The following is a 20,799-nucleotide window of genomic DNA, read 5'->3' as shown; positions in this document are numbered from 1 at the left end:
TCCTCTATTTGATAAAACAACTGCCAATCACAACACTTGCCCTGGAAACATTTGTGAAGTGCATGTTAGTCATGCCCTCTCCTTCCCCCTTCACACATAGGTGAGAATTGCTGTCACTCCAAGACAATGGCGCTGCAATGGGCCAATAGAAATCAATATAAAATAGAAAGGGGGAGGGGTTATTGATCCATTCAGGAACACTTTTACGTCAGTAACGTGCATTTAGAGTTAAACAAAGGCTGCGTAGTTTGGGTTTGCTTACGAAGGAACTGAACGCGTGTTTTTACGCAAAGAAGTGAGCACGGAATTAAAGAACGTTACTAACACTCTGTATACCATTTAACCATCTAAACACCTCACACAGTTGTTTTGATGGTAATTTAACTTTCTATGACAAAAGAGCTTATCTTAAAGCGGAATAATGTTTTAAAAGGATAGGCACGTTGCTGTGGAAATTTACCCGAAAAATACGGTGTCTTCAGCGTGGGATTTGTGGCGATCTGATGCATGTAGACGGCTGAAAATCGGTAAGCAGGTACTTGTATTAGACCTAAGAAATGTTATGTTGATCAATGTACTGTACTTTAAGAATATTCGATGTTATCAATCATTTATTTGAGTATGCTAGTTTGGGCTTGCTAGGGAGCGTTAGCGCATAAGGGTTTTAAATAAAGAGAGTGAAACAATATATGTAATATGTGTGATGATCAGTAAGTGGGTGATTGGAAACGTGGAAGTGATTGGGTGGTACGATTGGTTGAAGGACAGGTGAGTGACGGACTGGAGGTGTCTGGGTGGGTGACAAAGACGCGCGTGTGGGTGACGCGCGTGTGTGCGCGCGTGTTTGGCTGGCTGAGTGTCAACATTCTTCATCTTTTAGGTGGGATCAGAATAGACCTCTTAGAACAGACAACAAGCTCTCACTACATACATATTAGCCACTTCAGTCTTCTACACTGCTTAGGACATAACAAAACTGTTATTAATACAATATTTATCTGATTTATGACTGTGTAAATATATTTGTATGTACTGCTGAGATGAGGTGTTAAAATAGTTGAATTTGTTTTTATTTTGTTAAAGTTGGTAGAATGGTTATGTGTTTTTTATTCATATCACAATTGCTTTCACCTTTTTCATTTGCAGTCTGGACAAGGATTCCTATAAATCCTTTTGTGATTCAATCCAGAGTAAATAGCCCTCAAGGAATAAAACTGAATTGAAATGAGATGACAAGAGCCAAACCTCCTCAGTAATACAGTTGTGTCATCAGATGAGTCTGACTAATATTTGAAACAGTGTAAACAGAAACAGAAATGTGATGAACTCAGCTGTGTTGTGTGCTGTTGTGTGTCTGTGCAGGTTTGTTTAATGATGTCACTCAGAACTCCTCTTCTAACTCTCACTCTCATCACTCTGTTCATGTCTCTGGGTAAGACTGCAATCTTCATCAAAAGTTTATTTTTCTTTGTAAAATTTCCAAAACTGTTAAAACCTGCACAAATATTAGGAAAATTATCATATCTAGTATAAAGATTTTCTGACACAGTGTTCCCATTTAATGAAGTTAATTTACATTGGTTACCAAAGCCCCCCACATTCCCCACACCACTGCTACAGAGCTTGCTGAGGGCTTTGTGGTTTTTGTCAAGTTTAGGGCAGTCTTAGATTAAGAGCACACTGTAGTAAGATTAAAATTCACAACCCCACTATAACTAAAAAGTGCAGATATATTTTTGTTTGTTTTTCTCTTTACTCAACCTCATATATTATGTGACTGAGCGTTAAGTTGTTCAGAGTCACTAGTGTCCACTTCTCCCCAAGCTCCTCCCCCACCCTGCTACAAGCTCTTCTCACTTTGTGGTTTAGCTCAGAATCAGCTCAGAGTTCTACAGTAGCTGCTGGAGTTAGAGAGGAGAGAAGTGAAGCTGTAAGAGAACTCCCACTCTCTTATGGGGCCCAGACTCCTCTAATGACCTCTTTCATGCATCATATGTTTCAGGGGGTTTTGGAACAGAATGGAGTGTGAAGTACAACCCAACTAAAATATGTGTTTTAAAGGGGTCCACAATGTTTATCAATGGCAGTTACACATACCCAGCAGGGCTTGATGTGAAAGAGGAATTTTGGGTCACAGAGCATTTCAATTCACAAGAGGACAAGCCTGTATATTGCAGACCCACTAATGACTCAGGAAGGGTCCAGTGTTATGTAGATAAACAGCAACACTTCTCCCTCAAACTGATTAATGTAATGAAGGAGGATGAACATGCCTATCACTTCAGAATCAAAACAAATGTAAGTGATCAAAAATGGCTGGGAGATCCTGTTAAGATCAGTGTCACAGGTGGGTTAAATCTTTATTTCCTCATTTTCTAACTATGATGCATAGTGTCCCTTTACTCAGAGGAATTTGAGTCTTGAAGTTCATTAATGCCTATTTTTATCTATGATTCACATTCTCACTTCATGTAAATGCATTTGAGTTTAATTAAGATCATTACTGAGAGTTGTTAAATTGATTAAGGGTTACTCTGATATATTAGTTGTACTACACAATTTGTTTCTCTCTTATTTTTTAACAAATTCAAGACAGTTTCATGACAGCAGAATCATTTTCTTAATTGCTTGAAGTTTTTCTGGATGATTTAAAGGCTGTCTAATTGTGATGGACTTCCATTTGTTTCATTTGATGATTCTCTCATTGTCTTAGAGCTCCTTGTTGTAACCTGCAGCAGTGATGCCAACCCACCTTTCAAAGTTTTGATGGGAAGACCCTTTCCCATGTTTTGGGTAAAGGGCCAACCAGGCCCCATGGTAACTGGTAATTTACATACAATTATCTCTGATTATACTGCAGCACTCCTTGAAATTCTCACCAGATGGCAAAGTGCTAATCGAATGTTTGCTTCCTAGGAGATTTGTTGAGGCTCACTACACACAATCCACTACTGTTATTGTGATAATCCAAACAGCTGTACTAACTGATGCTCAGCCTCAGTTGATATATGATAGTAGATTAAAGAGGCCCCCAGTTAGGGTGTACTATTGTCTCTATGTGTGTTTTGTTGTATGTCTGTATGCAGGTAATCCATGGTGAATCTTATTATGCTGATGTTCAGACTGAAGGGCCTCCTATGGTGCAAAGGGAACACTGTGTGTGCCTTGTCCCTGGAAATAGCTGTTAATGTGACACAGCACCAGTACTGTGTGGTGTGCCTCTCGCTGTCCAGCAGATGGAAAAACACCCCAATCTACCTAACTGCTGTTAAATGGGTCATATCCGTATAGGGAGTCACCCTTCTGCTAGAACGCCATCCCCCATTCTGCTGTTCCTGGAAAAGTCACACTGTTACCACATGTTGTGGAATTTTGAACAAACAGCAATTCAGACGTGATTAAGAGAGTAATTTAATAAGAAAAAGAATAAAATAAATGTTTGGCTCTCCTCAGGTAGGGAGCCCCGAGTATACAAAACCGTAGCTAGTTATACTACTCCTGTGCTGTCTTTAACCAATCATCTTTTCTTAAGCAGCTCTTCTTTCCTTTGTTGCTGTGGCTATAAGCCAATCAGCTCTCGGCTTGGTTTTTTCCACAAACCAACCCAAACTGACTCCAAACAGTGTGGGTTGTGTGTCAAGTTGACCTTGATGTTAACAGTTCCTGATACATGTTCAACTTAATCAGCAACAGGCGGATACAAATGTGCAAACAGCATTATTAATTTACGAGCAAAAGGATCAGTGTGATTTTATATGAATCACATAATACATAGTTTCGTATCATTTTCCATCACATTTCCCCCCTTTGATTCTTATACAATCATTTGTTAATTATCAGAGAATACAGTGTGCAGGTACAGGGTGTTATCCTCATCCAGGTCCTCTTTAGTGACCTGAATAAGTTGGTATCTGGTATCCATATTCATGCGAATAGTACTAAGCATACATTGACATAACAAGGGTCCACAACATATAATTAAGGCAAGTAGTAAAATGGATGGGAGAATCATAATTACAATACTTTTCCACATTGAGAATAGAGATCCCTGTTTCCAGTCCCAAGGTCTCACTCCGGCTTTTTCAGCACGAAGTTGGTCAGCAATCTTACTCATGTGGTCCAAGGCCATGGAGATATTACCTCCAGGTGCATCACTGGGCGGTATGTACGTGCAACAATAGTCGCCTATCATCGAGCACACTCCCCCTTCCTTAGCGAGGAGCATGTCCAAGGCCATGCGGTTTTGTGTCGTCAGTAGTACTTGGAATGGTCCTCTCCACCTGGGTTGGCTCCACCGCTTCCTCCTGAAGTCCTTAATCAGCACCCAATCGCCTGGCTGATGTGTATGGAGGGGCTTGTCCATCACCTCAGGAAGGACTGCCTTCACCTGCTTAGACACATGGAAAAGAGATTTGTGCAGAGACACAATACTGCAAAAGCGATTCATTGATCAGGTTAGTATCCCAGTCGGGCGGACCTATCCCCGTGTTGGGAGGCCATCCAAACACTATCTCAAAAGCTGATAAGCCTGTTCCTGCCTGCGACCTGGTTTGACATTGCCACAGGACGAGGGGAAGGCATTTTACCCAATTCATGCCTGTTTCCTGCGTTAATTTAGCTAGACCTCCTTTAATAGTGCCGTTTGTCCGTTCTACTGCCCCTGCACTAGCAGGGTGATAGCTGCAGTGTTTTCTCATATCCACCCCTAGGTATTTAGTCAGAGCCTTTAGCCCTTCATGTACGAAGGGTGTCCCATTGTCACTGGACACTCGTTGTGGTAAACCCCATCTGGGAATTATTTCTCTCAGTAGCGCTTTTGCTACTGCATCACTATCTTGTTTTCCCTGTTGGGAAGGCCTCCACCCACTTACTGAACACACATATACACACACACATGTATGTACCTCTTCCCTTTGGCTGGTGTTAGTTCTACAAAATCTATTTGCCAATGTTGAAATGGCTCACTAGGCGGCGGGTGTCCGGCGGGTGCGTGTTTGGTATGATTGTCTCCGTGTGGTGTGTTTTGTGCACATCCCAAGCATCGGGAACAAAAATTTTTTTTGGGTGTGTTTATTCCTGGTACATACCAATGTCTTGTTATGCTCTCCACTATCCCCCCTTTGCTCATGTGACTTCTCCCATGAGCAATCTCAATTGGTCCTTTCATATAAGAAGTGGGGGAGACGTGGTTTGTTCAAATGATTTATTGGGATCTGGAATGCCTAAAGCAGGCATGACCTGTAATAACTGCTTCAGTGCTGTAAAGGCCGCTTCAGCTTCTGGCGCCCATTCTAACTGAGAGGAATTCGATCCCTTGGGCCGTATTATATTTCTGAGTGGCCCTTCATGCTCTGCATAAGATGGTATGAATGTTCTACAATAGGAACACATGCCTAAGAAGGACAGCAGTTGTTTTTTCGTCGTGGGTCTTGGTATAGTCAAGATGGCATTCACTCGGTCTTTAGTCAGCATGCGCGTTTGTTCAGTGATGTCATGTCCTAAAAAATGCACTTGCTGCTTACAAAACTGTAATTTGGATTTGGATGCCTTGTGGCCTTTCCCTGCTAAATGATGTAGCAGTGCCACCGTGGCTTGTTTACACGCTTCTCGTGTTTTCCCACAAATCAAAAGATCGTCAACGTACTGCAGCAAGGCTGTTCCTTCGAGGAGCTCTAAAGCTTCTAGGCTTCAGTGTAAGGCGGCATTGTAAATGGTTGGTGATTCACAATACCCCTGACACAGTCTTGTAAATATGTATGGCTTTCCTTCAAAAGTGAAAGCAAACCAAAATTGGCTATCCTTGTGCACAGGTACGCTAAAGAAAGCGTTGGCCAAATCAACTACACTGAACCACTTACTGTCTGGTGGGATCTGAGAGAGAATGGTGTGCGGGTTTGGAACTTCTGGGGCTCTAGGGTGTACTGCCGCGTTGACAGCCTGCAAATCCTGCACAAATCTCCATTCATCTCTCCCTGGTTTCTTAACTGGGAAGATTGGAGTACGTACCGGTGAATCTGGGCATGGTATGATAACTCCTGCTTGTTTTAATGATTGGAACACAGGCCTGATGCCCTCCACTGCCTCTGGTTTTAGAGGGTATTGGTGATGGCGTGGTCTGTAATCAGATTTTGGGGTGATGTGGACAGGCTCACATCCTTTTATTAAACCCACATCATTTTTTCCCTGTGCCCATAATCCTGCAGGAACTGTTTTCAGTTCCTCTTCCTGCTCCTCTGAGAGGGTAACAGAGGCTGCCATAATTACCATATTTGGACTCACAAGCTCGACCCCCCCTTTTGCAATTTAGCCTATACGGGGCTGGCATTTTCCACACTTCTATGCTCGGGCTGTACATAATTTCATACTGGGGTTCTTTTATCCAATCAGTTGCGCTCAACACGCGTTTGGTCCATAACCCTACTCTCTGCCAGTCTGGGTCAGCATGTGCGCTAGCCAGCGACACATGAGGTGCTGCCTGTGAGATCGAATATAAAGATTTCTGTTTATCTGAGAGCTGCACCACTCCCGCAGCCCACTCGCAGTCCCACGCTATGGCTGTGATAATCAGACTGTCACTGCCCCCCAAGTCAAATTTTTGTTCAAAATCAACGTCACATCCCTCATTGACCTTCATTGTACAGTGAATAGAGTCACTTTGTTTAACTGTCAGCTCACCAGGTAGCGTGTTAGTAACTTCAGTCATAAAATGTGTTAGTACTTCCCCAGCAGTGCACTGCAATTCATACACGTACAAAGGGACTCCTGCCTCTAGCTGGACTCCCTGTGTAGGTGTTTCCCACATAACAAATAACCCCTCTGGGTTGCTGCTAATTGTGCACCCAAGTTTACACATTAAATCTCTAGCTAACAAATTAATTGGACAGGTTTCTGACACCAAAAAGCTGTGTTTGAATTGGCTGTTTCCTAAACTATATTGGAGAGGCTCGGACATCCTTTCATCAATGGGATGACCTCCCACTCCAATTACTGTTATCCCATATCCTGGTCTCATGCTACATTCTGTTAATCCTTCTTTTAACACTGAGTGGGTGGCACCACTGTCAACCAAAAACCTAACATTTTTTCCCTCTACTTTCACAGTTATCTCGGGGAGGCCTCTTGGCCCTTTACTAATTTGTTGCAATAGTTGGTAATTTAAATTTGTTACTTCCCTTTTGTCGTCTTCTCTCAGTGGTCTGTCGCTGTCCTGCCTCTCCACCGCCCGTCAGTCTAGCTTGACTTCCTTAATTGTAGGATCAAAATTACCGAAATCTTCTTCGTTCTCCCCCTCAGGACAGTCTTTTGCAAAGTGTCCAAACTTCCCACAATTGTAGCACTCTTTCCCTTCAAGTCCCTTTCCTCAGCTTCTTCCTCTCCCTCGTCCGCGTCCACGACCTCTTCCTCTGTCCCCTACTGTCTGGAGCATGGTCAGCATCGCCTGATGAGTGGTGTCGGCGCGCTGGCGCTCCCGTTTAGCGTCCTTCTTACCCAGGATGGTTTCATGATGCTTGGCGTGTTCTTCAATAGTCGACAAAGGGGCTCTACTGTAGCCGATGCAGTTTTTTCTGATAAGGTCGCTAATGTCCTTTCTCATGTTCATAAGGAAGCTGTTTCTCAGATGAGCTTCCCATGCCCCCACTTCTCCGGGGCCCACTGCACGTTGTGCTGGCGCGTCAATTCCACAATGGTCAGTGTGGACGCGTGTCAAGCGGACGAGGAAATCTGCGACGGGCTCATCGTCTCTTTGCTTGCATGCTGCTATCACATCAGTGTTAACAGTTGTTGGGTATGCTGCTTCCACTCTTTCGATGAGTCCTCTTATCTCTCTGTATGCGCTGTTTAGGTCAGGTTGGCCTTGGGGCGGTGCATTCCACTCAGGCAGATGGAGACAGATGTCTCCATTCACCCAGTTTCTGTCAATGCGGTTATACTGCAGTCCGAGTCGAATCATCAGCAACCGTCTCAATTCAGCCTGAGTTGGTCTGCAGGACTGCACGAATGCCATCAGTTCTTGTCCAAAGCATCGTCCGCCGATATCACCTGGCTTGCTCAGGCCGTCGGCCGCTTTCATGATGTCGTCTGCAGTCCAGTGACGGTGGACCATAATCACTCCCTCAGGTCCAGATACCTCCACCATCGGGAACTGCGGGGCATAGCCTCTGTCAGGCCCTGCGGATGGCTTTATAGTGGCGTGACTTCGAGTGTGATGAGCCACTGGTGAGGTTATTGCCTCCAGTTGCCTTCTTGGTTCGTCAAGACAGCTTTGATGTTAGCGATGAAGTCCCTGGTTCGGGATAAGGAGGTGGGTTTCCTGATGCTTGTGGTTGTTGAATCAGCTGGGGGCTCTCGGCGGGGCGGCATTGAGGTCAGGATCAGCTAAGGAAACACACTGAGACACTTCATTATTACCTTTTCTATGCCCTACCTGCTGCTTCCCTCCACCTATTTTTATTTATTTATTTTTTTTTATAAGGGTAAAGGGCGATAAACAAATAAAATAAACAAACAAATAAACCCAAATATGATAGAAACAAACAAATAAACTCTTTTCTCTTTCTCCCTTTTTTTTTTATGAGGGTAAAGGGCGTGCTAATATTTTTATTTAAAATTTTCCCTTTTTTTTTTTTTTTTTCTTCTGTTAATCACGTCTCCGACGTTGCTTTAATTTAGTTCTGCTCCAGCAATCCGTGCTGGTTCACTGAGTCCACTCCTTTCCCTGCGGGGTGTTCTGTCGGCCCGGGCCTATTTCTTACACTAGTACGTCTACTCAGTGTGCCTATTCTCTTAGGCTGGCGGAGTCCCAGACTCCGGAGTCCTCTTGACCCTATTTTTAAGCCCTAGTATCTCATATACTATGCTACTTTACAGACCCACCCCAGGGTAGACTCAGGCAGATCACTACGTCACTTTCTTCTAGGATTGAATTACTGAACTTCACCACTTACTTTCTGTTCGTTGGATCAGGCGGAGTACACCACCGGAGTCTAGCGGGACGTCACTCCCTGGTTAGGTACTTTCCCGTATTCTTGTGGGTTTCCCTCTTTCTCCAGCTCAGTTTTCTCTCTGAGGAGCGTCCTCGAAGTTTAGTCACCGCTGCTCCGCGTGGTGCCTCTCGCTGATCCTGCCGACTACGCCAATTTCTGTTGTGGAATTTTGAACAAACAGCAAGTCAGACGTGATTAAGAGAGTAATTTAATAAGAAAAAGAATAAAATAAATGTTTGGCTCTCCTCAGGTAGGGAGCCCCGAGTATACAAAACCGTGGCTAGTTATACTACTCCTGTGCTGTCTTTAACCAATCATCTTTTCTTAAGCAGCTCTTCTTTCCTTTGTTGCTGTGGCTATAAGCCAATCAGCTCTCGGCTTGGTTTTTTCCACAAACCAACCCAAACTGACTCCAAACAGTGTGGGTTGTGTGTCAAGTTGACCTTGATGTTAACAGTTCCTGATACATGTTCAACTTAATCAGCAACAGACGGATACAAATGTGCAAACAGCATTATTAATTTACGAGCAAAAGGATCAGTGTGATTTTATATGAATCACATAATACATAGTTTCGTATCATTTTCCATCACACCACACCATCAGTGTCATTTCACTTAACAACACGAGGACGTCATAGTTGTTCAATGTACAACTACGGGCATTTGGACTGACTCCTATTTGGACTGGCTCCTGGCTCCTGTTAGATAGCTATGTACTCGATACCTCATGTTTGTAATTAACCCAGCTTGTTATTACTACTAATAGAAAATGATTGGGCGGTGGTTAAGGTACTTGACTTGTAATCGGAAGGTTTAAGCCCCACTGTTGGGGCCCCTGAGCAAGTTCTTAACATTCAATTGGTCAAGTTGTACTCAATCATAATTGTAAGTAGCTTTGGATAAAAGCGTCAGGTAAATGCTTTACGCAAAGGTGAGTTAATATTTTTGTAAATAATCTGCATATCACTTCCAGGAGAAATGAATATTTGCCACATGTAAAAGGTGTGGTCAGACCAAGAAATTTCTCCAGATAAACTGGCCTTGACTGGACTTTTTTGCCTTTTTATTCTCTGTTGTTATTCTGCTACAGTAAAAGACAGCAATGTAAGAATAATATGTATGTTTTCTCTCTATGCATGCTTGCAAGTATAAGAAATAATGCTGAGCTAAGTCCACATATTCTGCTATCATGTAACTTCTTCATTTGATGCCTGCTTTGCTTGCCAAAGACCACATTTGCCTTTGTTATTGTTCTTCCTCTTTTTTCCCTGTGCTTGCTCTTCTTGTCAAACACAGGTAGTCTATAAATTACACATACTATCTAACTACAAACTGACTCTGTGTCTCACTGCTGCTCAGACGCTCTCTTCAGAAGGTTATTTTTGATCCTTGCAATAAAAATGCAAAGGACACTTTTATTTTAACATTTTCTGAGTATTAATCATTAATGTAAAACACTGAAAAGCTTTTCTGCTGAAGGAAACTACATGTTAAATTTATTCTTCCCCTCTCTATTTCTCACTCTTTTGACTGCACTGGTGTCACGTATGGGCCCCCTTCTGGCATCCCTGTTTACATGATTTCCCTGTCGTGTCTTTGTTTTCCTTTACTTCCTGGTTCTTCAGTTTCGTTTTCTCCATGCCTGTCATTCCTTTTACCTGTTCCTCTTTTCCAGTCCTTGTTTTGGTTTCATTCTGTTCTGCTCACCTGTAATTATGCTATATATATATATATATATATATATATATAATATGGTGGTCTGCAAATCACAAATGCATAAGAATTTGAACAAGCCAAATCATTTGAAAAGTTATAATCAGTTACACAGCAAACGGTAAAAAAAAAAACCCAAAAAAACGGAAAAGCAGAGCAATAGAGGGCAGACAAATGCTGAGTAGACATTTATACTGAGTGTTAGAGATGTATGTCAGAATTACAGTACAGAGACGAACAACTGAGTAGAACAGATCTGCAATACAATAACAAACACAACACAGAGATATAAGTGGGAAACACTGACCAGAGAATGCAGACCAAAATATTGTACAGGATGATTACAACAACCAGACAAGATATCATAGAGAAACTCAATGACCAGCGATGAAACATGGACAACACAGGCCTTAAATACACAGGCTAACAAGAGGATAATAAGAAACACCTGAAACTAATAAGGGGCGGAGAAAAACGAAACAAGAAACTAAACCTCGAAATAAAAACAAAGACATGAGGCAGGTTGCCAAGGGTATCGCTATGCTAGCATAGGGGAAGCATGACATGGGAGTATTACATTAGTGGAGCCTTCTAACTGTACAGAGAAATGCAGATTACATCAGCTAAGATATAAGAGGAGGCATATCCTAGCAATTTCCCACACAACCTCCTGAAAGCATCAAAACTGGATTGTGAAGTTCAGGGGGTGCTGAGTGTCAAGCTGTATGCTGATCAGGTTCACAGTTTACATTTGTGACAGACTACAATTCAAGCAATTGAGGATTAAGTGCCTTGCTCAGGGGCCTAACAGTGGCAGCTTGGCGATGTTGGGGCTTGAACCAGCAAACTTTTTTTCATTGTGGTATTAAGTGGATGCCAGTTATATTTGACGCAGCACTCTTGAACTCAAATAAGCTCCTGCACCCTAGAGCTGCTATTTTCAGAACCTTGGACAGTACTCCTACTTTATACATATGCAGTAAAATTACCCATGCTTATCTTACACTGCCATCTAGAGAAATGGTTTTGTAATTACCTGCTTTCTGTTTTACATTCTTTAACCCACATGGATGTAACCCATCTTTCATGCAAGTGACATCAACTTATATTTGCTAACTGAACTGAGGTCTGCATTTGATCTGATTCAGCTGAGGTCTGCATTTGATCTTATTCAGATGAGGTCTGCATTTGATCTGATTCAGATGAGGTCTGCATGTTATGAGCTGTGTTTTGCCTCTGTCAAAGTGGGGATTAGCAATTACAGTGAATATATTTTCATTTTCTTTTTGTGTGGAAGGAAAGTATAATGTTCACAAATAATGACCAATGAAGTTGTAAATAATGAGAGGCTTATCCTTGAACAGATTACATATATGAATAAGAGCAAACCACTGTGTTCCTCTAGTATCCAAGCTGAATTCAGGAGAGACAGAGATCGATGCAGCATGAAGGCTGAAGAGCCCTGCAGAGAAGAGTGTTTAACAGTCAAACTACTAGTTCATGTCAAAATGTTTCACAGACGCTACACCTCTGAGCTGTCATGTTGCGTGGCTGATGTGTTCAACACCTTGGTGATCTGATGACTAGTATTTTCTCAGCAGCAGCCACAGAGTGTGAGCACACAGGAAGACCTGGTGCCATAAGTTCCAATAGGATTCCCACAGGTCTGAAAACCCCATCAACCTAGTCCGAGTTAAGTGCAGGATAATTGTTTATTTCTGAATATAAAAGCAAAAAATGGGCTGTGTCTGCCTGCACAGGGATATTAAAGAAGGCAGAGCAAAGATCAACCGTGGTTTAGAGTGTGTGTGTGTCTGAAATTATATTTTTTATACTAGAGACATCCGTTTCAAAGGGTGATATCTAATTTAGACATTATGTCGCAACCCAGAAGATTAAATTGTGAGTTGGGAATGATCTCAAATTGATGGTGAAAATGTATTCCACAGTCACTGACACATGTAACACACTGAGGGAAGGTTTTGTGGGAAGGAGATGTGCAGCCCATTAACTCCCACAGAACTAATGGATGCTGCAGACAAGACCCTCATATTTTGTCCCAGTGTTGAAAGACCTGAGCCAATGGAACCCTGTTTTTTTTTGCTTGTTTGATTTTTTGCAAGGGTAAATATGCAAGTCAGATTCTTTTTCCAATGCTTCCTGTTTTTAATTTAACTAGCAGGTCAGAGTGTCTTTCATTAAGCCATCATATATTTTGGTGCCATAATGTTTAACAACAGCTATTAGCTAATAAGTCCATGATAAAGAGTTTAAAGTAATTGTTTTTTGTGTCAGTCTTACAGGTGCTGGTGGTGTGGATCTAGTCCCTACATTATGGAGTTTTTGTTGTTTTGTAACCTTATTTGTAAGGGTCGGTGCCAGGCCGAGGCCTCCTCCGACCACTAGAGGGAGGTCTCGAGTCAGGCACGCCACTAATTAGGCTTAACGCCCAAAAGCTGGGCTAGGTCTATATAAGCCCAGTGACCCAGTGCTGGGTCTTTGCCAAAGTTCTGAGCCAAGTTCTGGGTATTGAGGTCTGTGAGTCCTTGTGTGACACCTCACTTCTGTGCTGCGAGGGTGTCTGTGTTTTTACGTCTCCTCCCTTCTCCAGTTTTCCCCCTCAAATCTGTCTCTCTCCTAAGCCTCCCCTTAGCCATTACAGCTGCTCCCTGTTTTTTGGTTTTGTTTGGGAAGTTTTAGTTTGATTATCCCCAGGGCATCAGGGCTGCCATCCTTCCTGTGGTGTCCTTGGTTATCCCTTTTCCCACGCTCGGCGTGGTTGCTCACCCAGTAGGCTGTCGGTGTCATCACCTGGGTTCGAGCTCATCTTACATTATTTTGTTCTATTTTCATTGTAGTTCAGATTGCTAGAGTGAGAATCCCTGAGTACACATACTGAACAAGATATAAACATCATGATGCTTTTGAGGAAACTGCATTCAAGTATTTTAACTGGATTAAAATTAATGGACTAGATAAAAATTGAATTAACAAATAATAAATTACTTAGATTTATTAATGATTTATATTTCCAGAATAAGACCAAGGTTATTTTCCATCAGTACAAAAAAAAAAAAAAAAAAAGAAAGGCTGCAACATTTTTTTGCAGTAATCACTGAAAATCTTCATATGGCTTAACAAATTGAAAGAAAAGAAAACAAAAAACCCTGCTTGTTTTGGCATATCTAAATTTAATAATTTATTCCTGTGGATTCTACATAGTTATGGTAATGTAAGAAAGCTGTGTATCGTAGTATTCGTCCAGTATTCAGTAAAAATGACAAGAGCTTTACACATCCCATCTTAAAAAAGATTCTAGAGTACTATCAAGATTCTAGAGTTGTAACCGAGTTCTATAACTGTGATGTAACTGATATGATGAACTCACTGCAGTATTCTCATAAATAGGAGAGCTGGATGTGGAAGTGTCACAGGTATGACAGGGCTTGAGGCCGGCATTCTGTGAAGCACAGAGTTAATGATGTGCAGTTTAATGAGAAACACTGAATAGCTTAATAGCTAAGGTTTCACTGGAGTTTTTCCACTAATGTTATTTTGTTGTTGACAGTCTGCATCTCAGATGGAGCTCTCACTCTGACATAAACAAATGCTAAAGATACAGAACTAAGACTGACACTGTCATTTCAAGGCTCTGATTTGTCATGACATGAATTATATGAACTCTTTAGCAGGTTTAAGACTCCTTATTGACAAATATATCTGGATTTCTGTGATAGCTCACCCCATAATCAGATTCATCTGTATTTCTCTTTTGCCTCTTGCCTCTGAGCTCAAAAATCCCCAAATGTCAGTGTTCATCCAAACAGAAAACAGAGAATAAACATTAATATTCATAATATTGCATTTATGATATTAGTCATATTTTCAAGATTTCCCATATTAATAAAGTGCTTTTGGAAAGGAACAGAAATAAGGTACTATAAAGTTATCATTTATACATGTAACTTATATTAACATCTTTCACTTTACCTTCTTAAACTTTCTCTCTTCATAAATAAAACTATTGAGAGCGGAAATACAATCCCACAGAGGCCGACTCCAAGAGCTACAGGCAAAATGTAGAAGTGATCTGCTGAGAGAAACAGACATATGCACACTATTGTTCCTACACACAATATAGGGCTTTCATAATGTGATTAGCAAATGAATACGTTAATGAACTGATGAATGAAAAATGAAACAACTGTCTGTCTGTCTCACCCTTTAAAGTGACATGTATTGAAGCTGATTTCAGCATCCCGTGTTTATTCTGAGCTACACAGTAGTACCAGGTGCTGCTATTGGAGCTGATGGTGATGTTGTAAGTCTCTCCAGATCCTACAGGTGAGGTTACTCCTTCTTTAAACCAGGTGTAGTTCTGCACAGGTGGGTTGGCATCACTGCTGCAGCTAAGAGTCACAGAACTGTTCTCCACTATTTCACCAGAGGGACTGATGGACACTGATACATTCTTTGGAGGATCTAAAAACCAGGAAATAATGGAATTATTTAATCACCAGAGGAGGTATTTTCTTTATTGTACCTTTACAAAACACAGGATTTCAAATGTTTTATATATATATATATATATATATATATATATAATTCTAATAAGACTTTACTACCTCATTGTATTTTTTAGATTTTAACTGAGAAATGAACTGAACTTGGCAATCAAATGAACTTAGCAATAATCAGATAATCATACTCACATCTGACAGTGAGAGTTTGAGCAGGAGAGGGGAGATGTTCATATCCTCTTACAGCACACATATAACTGCCTGCATCCTCACTGCTGACTGGTCGCAGGTGGAGTGGGTTTGTATTGGACGATAAAGGACGTCCATTTTTGTACCAGATGAATGTTGGACTGTCAGTCAGACTGCAGCTGGTTGCACACGTCAGAACTGCTGCTTCTCTCTCTATTACTTCAAGAAGAGTGTTCACAAGGAGCTCTAAGACAATGAGAGAATCATCAAACCAAACGAATGGAAATCGATCACAATTAGACTTTATAATCATCCAGAAAAACTTCAAGCAATTAAGAAAATTATTCTGCTGTCATGAAACTGTCTTGAATTTGTTAAAAAATAAGAGAAACAAATTGTGTAGTACAACTAGTATATCAGAGTAACCCTTAATCAGTTTAACAACTCTCAATAATCAGCTTAATTAAACTCAAACACCTTTACATGAAGTGAGAATGTGCATCATAGTTAAAAATAGGCATTAATGAACTTCAAGACTCAAATTTCTCTGGGTAAAGGGACATCACAGTTAGAAAACTGGGACTTAAAGATTTAACCCACCTGTGACACTGGTCTTAACAGGATCTCCCAGCCATTTTTCATTGGCTACATTTGTTTTGATTCTGAAGCGATAGTCATGTTCATCCTCCTTCGTTACATTAATCAGTTTGAGGGAGAAGTGTTGCTGTTTATCTACATAACACTGGACTCTGCCTGAGGCATTAGTGGGTCTGCAATATACAGGCTTGTCCTCATGTCCATTGAAATTCTCTGTGACCCAAAATTCCTCTTTCACATTAAACTTTGCTGGCTTTGTGTAAGTGCCATTGATAAACACTGTGGACCCCTTTAAAGCACATATTTCAGTTTCTTTGTACTTCACACTCCATTCTGTTCCAAAAATCCCTGAAACATATGATGCATGAAAGAGGTCATTAGAGGAGTCTGGGCCCCATAAGAGAGTGGGAGTTATCTTACAGCTTCACTTCTCTCCTCTCTAACTCCAGCAGCTAATGCACAACTCTGAGCTGATTCTGAGCTAAACCACAAAGTGAAAAGAGCTTGTTGCAGGGTGGGGGAGGAGCTTGGGAGAAGTGGACACTAGTGACTCTGAACAACTTAACGCTCAGTCACATAATATATGAGGTTGAGTAAAGAGAAAAACAAACAAAAATATATCTGCACTTTGTAGTTATAGTGGGGTTGTGAATTTTAATCTTACCACAGTGTGCTCTTAATCTAAGACTGCCCTAAACTTGACAAAAACCACAAAGCACTCAGTAAGCTCTGTAGCAGTGGTGTGGGGGATGTGGGGGCTTTGGTAAACAATGTAAATTAACTTCATTAAATGGGAACAGTGTGTCAGAAAATCTTTATACTAGATATGAGAATTTTCCTAATATTTGTGCAGGTTTCAACAGTTTTGGAAATTTTACAAAGAAAAATACAATTTTGATGAAGACTGCAGTCTTACCCAGAGACATGAACAGAGAGATGAGAGTGAGAGTTAGAAGAGGAGTTCTGAGTGACATCATTAAACAAACCTGCACAGACACACAACAGCACACAACACAGCTGAGTTCATCACATTTCTCCACCTGTTTACATTATTTCAAACAACTGCATTACTGAGGAGATTTGGCTCTTGTCATCTCATTTCAATTCAGTTTTATTTCTTGAGGGCTATTTAGTCTAGATTGAATCACAAAAGGATTTAGAGGAATCCTTGTCCAGACTGTAAATGAACAATTTGAAAGCAATTGTGATAAGAATAAAAACACAAAACCATTCTACCAACTTTAACAAAATAAAAACAAATTCAACTATTTTAACACCTCATCTCAGCAGTACATACAAATGTATTTAAACAGTCATAAATCAGATACATATTGTATTAATAAAAGTTTTTTTTATGTCCTAAGCAGTGTAGAAGACTGAAGTGGCCAAACTGTAAGTAGTGAGAGCTTGTTGTTCAGGTCTGTTCTAGGAGGTCTATTCTCATCCCACCCAAAAGATGAAGAATGGTGTCACCCAGTCAAACATGTGCACACACACACACCCACACCCACACCTCACACTGACACACACACACACACACACAAACACACCTCACACTCACTACACACACACACACACTCACCCACTCATAACCACTCTTTGACACCCAGCCAATCAGACAACTCCAATCTGTCAGTCACCTGTCCTTCAACCAATTGGACCACCCAATCACTTCCATGTTGTTTCCAATCACCCACTGACTGGTCATCACACATATATGTACTTTGTTTCAATCGCTTTATTTAAGCGCACAGGCATCTCCAGTCAATGTTTCACAGTGACCTTCTCTATTCCAAAAAAAATCTAGCAAACCACAATGAATATTTTATCCTTTTGCCCTTTTGAAATCTTTTTGATTTATGTTCCATGTTCCCTTCAGTTAACTCCTGCTTTGTCTATTAGTTACTTCATTAAATGTACATTTTATTACTTTTCAGTCATGCCTCACTACTTTCCTCAAAAGGTCACAAAGGGTTTGAAAAATAATGTTGGAACTTACAGGCACTATGTGTTGAATTCCAGTAGAACTCTTCATTCCTAATATAAATTCTAAATCTCAAAACTTAAAGGTGAGCAAACACATTGATCGTAAAAAGCTAAATCACACTCAGTGTATTGCAGATTTTTTCCCATGAAATGTTGCAGCACTGTAATGGAGGAGTTGACTTGACCCAGGACTCTTAGCACCAGAGGTCATATCACTGCAGGGCAATCTGACTAGACAAGGAACTTGAAAGAGAAGGGAGAGTAAACTCTATAGTCTACCAAACCACTCACCAAAATCTTCTTCATTATCACCCAAGATCTAACAACCAAAGACTGTACACCAGACAGAAGGCTCAACACCACTGTTCAGGATGTGACACAAAATATCCATGAATACATCTTAGCACCGGACCCCAAGGATGAGCTGATGAGGGTGTTACCCAGTCAGAAAGGGGACATGGTTACCATGGACACAGAAGAGGGGTCAGGTCAGGATTACCTACATGGAATTTAACACTGACAGGTAGCAGAAGTGGCTGACAAGACAATCTTACCAATGTCTGGAAAAGGCAGGACTGAAGGACAGTACAGAGTCACTGATCATGGTAGTAAGAATACAAGAACTAAGCACTAGGTTAATTGTAACAGGGGTGCATTACACCACACAAGATGCAGACTGTACAAAGGAGCCTCTGAGAGTAGCAGCAGCACAAGATGCCTGCAGGGAAAGCAAATATTAAGAGACCTGACCAAGTGGCAGAGACCATGTATAGAAACATATGCAAGACATATAATCTGAACAACTTCAAATCTGTGTGTTAACAAAAAGGTTGTCCCAGTGGTGACTGGGGCTCTTGCGGCAGAGACACCAATGCTGGGGGGTGTGGCTCCAACAGGAATAAAACCATATATATATATATATATATATATATATATATATATATATATATATTATTTATATATATACACATTTTTTGCTTGCTTTTTCATTCCTTTCACTCACACACTCTCTCCATCAGGAACACAAACACACCACATAAACATAACACCACTGAAATCCAAAACCAACTCCAAGTCCTCTAGTACTATATGTGGATGAGAGTTCATGAAGAGTGGTAATGTTCTCTTGACCTTTATGCTATTTACTAAAAGCACAGACTACGGGGAAATTTAACAAACAAATGTAAGTTAATAAAGAGCTCTTCTTACCTCACTGTGCAAACTCTCATCAGCAGTGTGGGAACAGAGGAAAATAAACTCAGAAGAAACAGCTTTGAGGTTTTAAACTTGTGAACTGTCTGTGGTGTATTTAATTCCTTGTTGCAGACTCAGACACACACACACACTCACTCACAGTACTCTGTGGGTGTTATTCCTGTGTTTCAGGGCCTCAATCTTCACGTGCAGCAACTGCCATGCCTGCACGTGGAGAAAACATTTATTTCATTGATTTATATCACTGCACTGTGTGTGTGTGTGTGTGTGTGTGTGTGTGTGTGTGTGTGTGTGTGTGTGAGTGTGTGTGTGATTTTGTGGTTTTTGTGGAATGTAAATGATTTTATAACTGGCAGGTCAAAAATGACATTTAGACAATCTTTGTACCCTGGAGGTGTACAGGTTTCATGGCAATTTAAATTTCATGTTGAAAAAGGATCATTAAGGGGGTTTTCTCGGCAGTTAAATGTGATGGTGGGTCATTTTTGACCCTTAAGACAACACAAGGGTTAAACCACAAACCACCTCTTTAAAGATTTTTACTGCTCAGCCACACAAGAGTAAAATATGAATGTAATAACATTTAAGAAAACATCCTTAAATATGTATGTGTCTAAATGTATCTTGTAACTCTGATTATGTTGCACAGTGACACGCAGACTTTGCAAAATGTTTTGCAACTGCTGTCACTAATAATTAATTTTCTTTCTCTGATCTTTCTGCACACAATTCCAGCACATACAGTTACATCACTGCAACTACACAACTTCATATGTATTCTTGAACAAACTCATTTAATCAGTGGTGGTGTAATATACTTTAGCACAAATGTGAACTTCGTTCTGACGAAAAGGCCCCAAGTTTCCTGTGCACAGTCACTCATGTCTGCTAGCCCCTCCGCCACACTGCTACAAGTCTAACAGAGCTCTTCTCACTTTGTGGTTTAGCTCAGAATCAGCTCAGTGTTCTGCAGTAGCTGCTGGAGTTAGAGAGGAGAGAAGTGAAGCTGTAAGAGAACTCCCACTCTCTTATGGGGCCCAGACTCCTCTAATGACCTCTTTCATGCATCATATGTTTCAGGAGCTTTTGTGAGTGATTTAAATGTGAATTATAACCAGCACATAACTACCTTAAAGGAATCCATGGAATTTATGAGCGGCACGTACACATAGCCAACATGTCTTTGACTGAAAGAGGAATTCTGCATCACACAGTTAAGATTGTGGAGAAGCCTGAACAATGTAAAGGCACTAATGATTCAGGCAGGGACCAGTGTTATGTAGATAAACAGTTTAAAACTAAAGGAGCAAAGAAAAGTTTGTAATTCTTTCCATACTGTTATTTTCATCCTCCGTTTATTATATGTATATACACACACACACACACACACACAAAATGAGAAATTGAAATCTGATACTGATAGAACTCTAAAAACTATAACTTTCTTGTGCATGTGTATATCCCCTCTATGACCTCACAAATTTATTGTGCATACACATTATTGTGCTGCTCACATGTGTGACATGAGCTGGTCTAATTTTAAAGTCATCATACTTATGTGTGAACAGAGGAAGTCATGTGATCAGAAATTAA

General features: G+C 40.9%; 1 protein-coding gene across 1 annotated transcript in view; it reads right to left on the bottom strand.

Moving 5' to 3' along the window:
* LOC113568559 (B-cell receptor CD22-like) overlaps positions 1 to 16,333 on the bottom strand; it is a gene marked incomplete at its 5' end in the record, with an annotated part of 50,496 nt that extends 34,163 nt beyond the window's left edge. Inside the window, 3 exons of the mRNA XM_035534710.1 lie at positions 14,999 to 15,181; positions 15,412 to 15,654; positions 16,009 to 16,333. Coding sequence (XP_035390603.1) covers positions 14,999 to 15,181; positions 15,412 to 15,654; positions 16,009 to 16,333 — 751 coding nt within the window. The remainder of the gene's footprint in view (positions 1 to 14,998; positions 15,182 to 15,411; positions 15,655 to 16,008) is intronic.
* Between the last annotated feature and the right edge of the window lie 4,466 nt (positions 16,334 to 20,799).

Source organism: Electrophorus electricus, chromosome 16 (assembly GCF_013358815.1).
Source record: "Electrophorus electricus isolate fEleEle1 chromosome 16, fEleEle1.pri, whole genome shotgun sequence".
NCBI lineage: Eukaryota > Metazoa > Chordata > Actinopteri > Gymnotiformes > Gymnotidae > Electrophorus > Electrophorus electricus.
The sequence above is the reverse complement of the archived record's forward strand: the minus strand, read 5'-3'. Positions and strand labels throughout refer to the sequence as shown.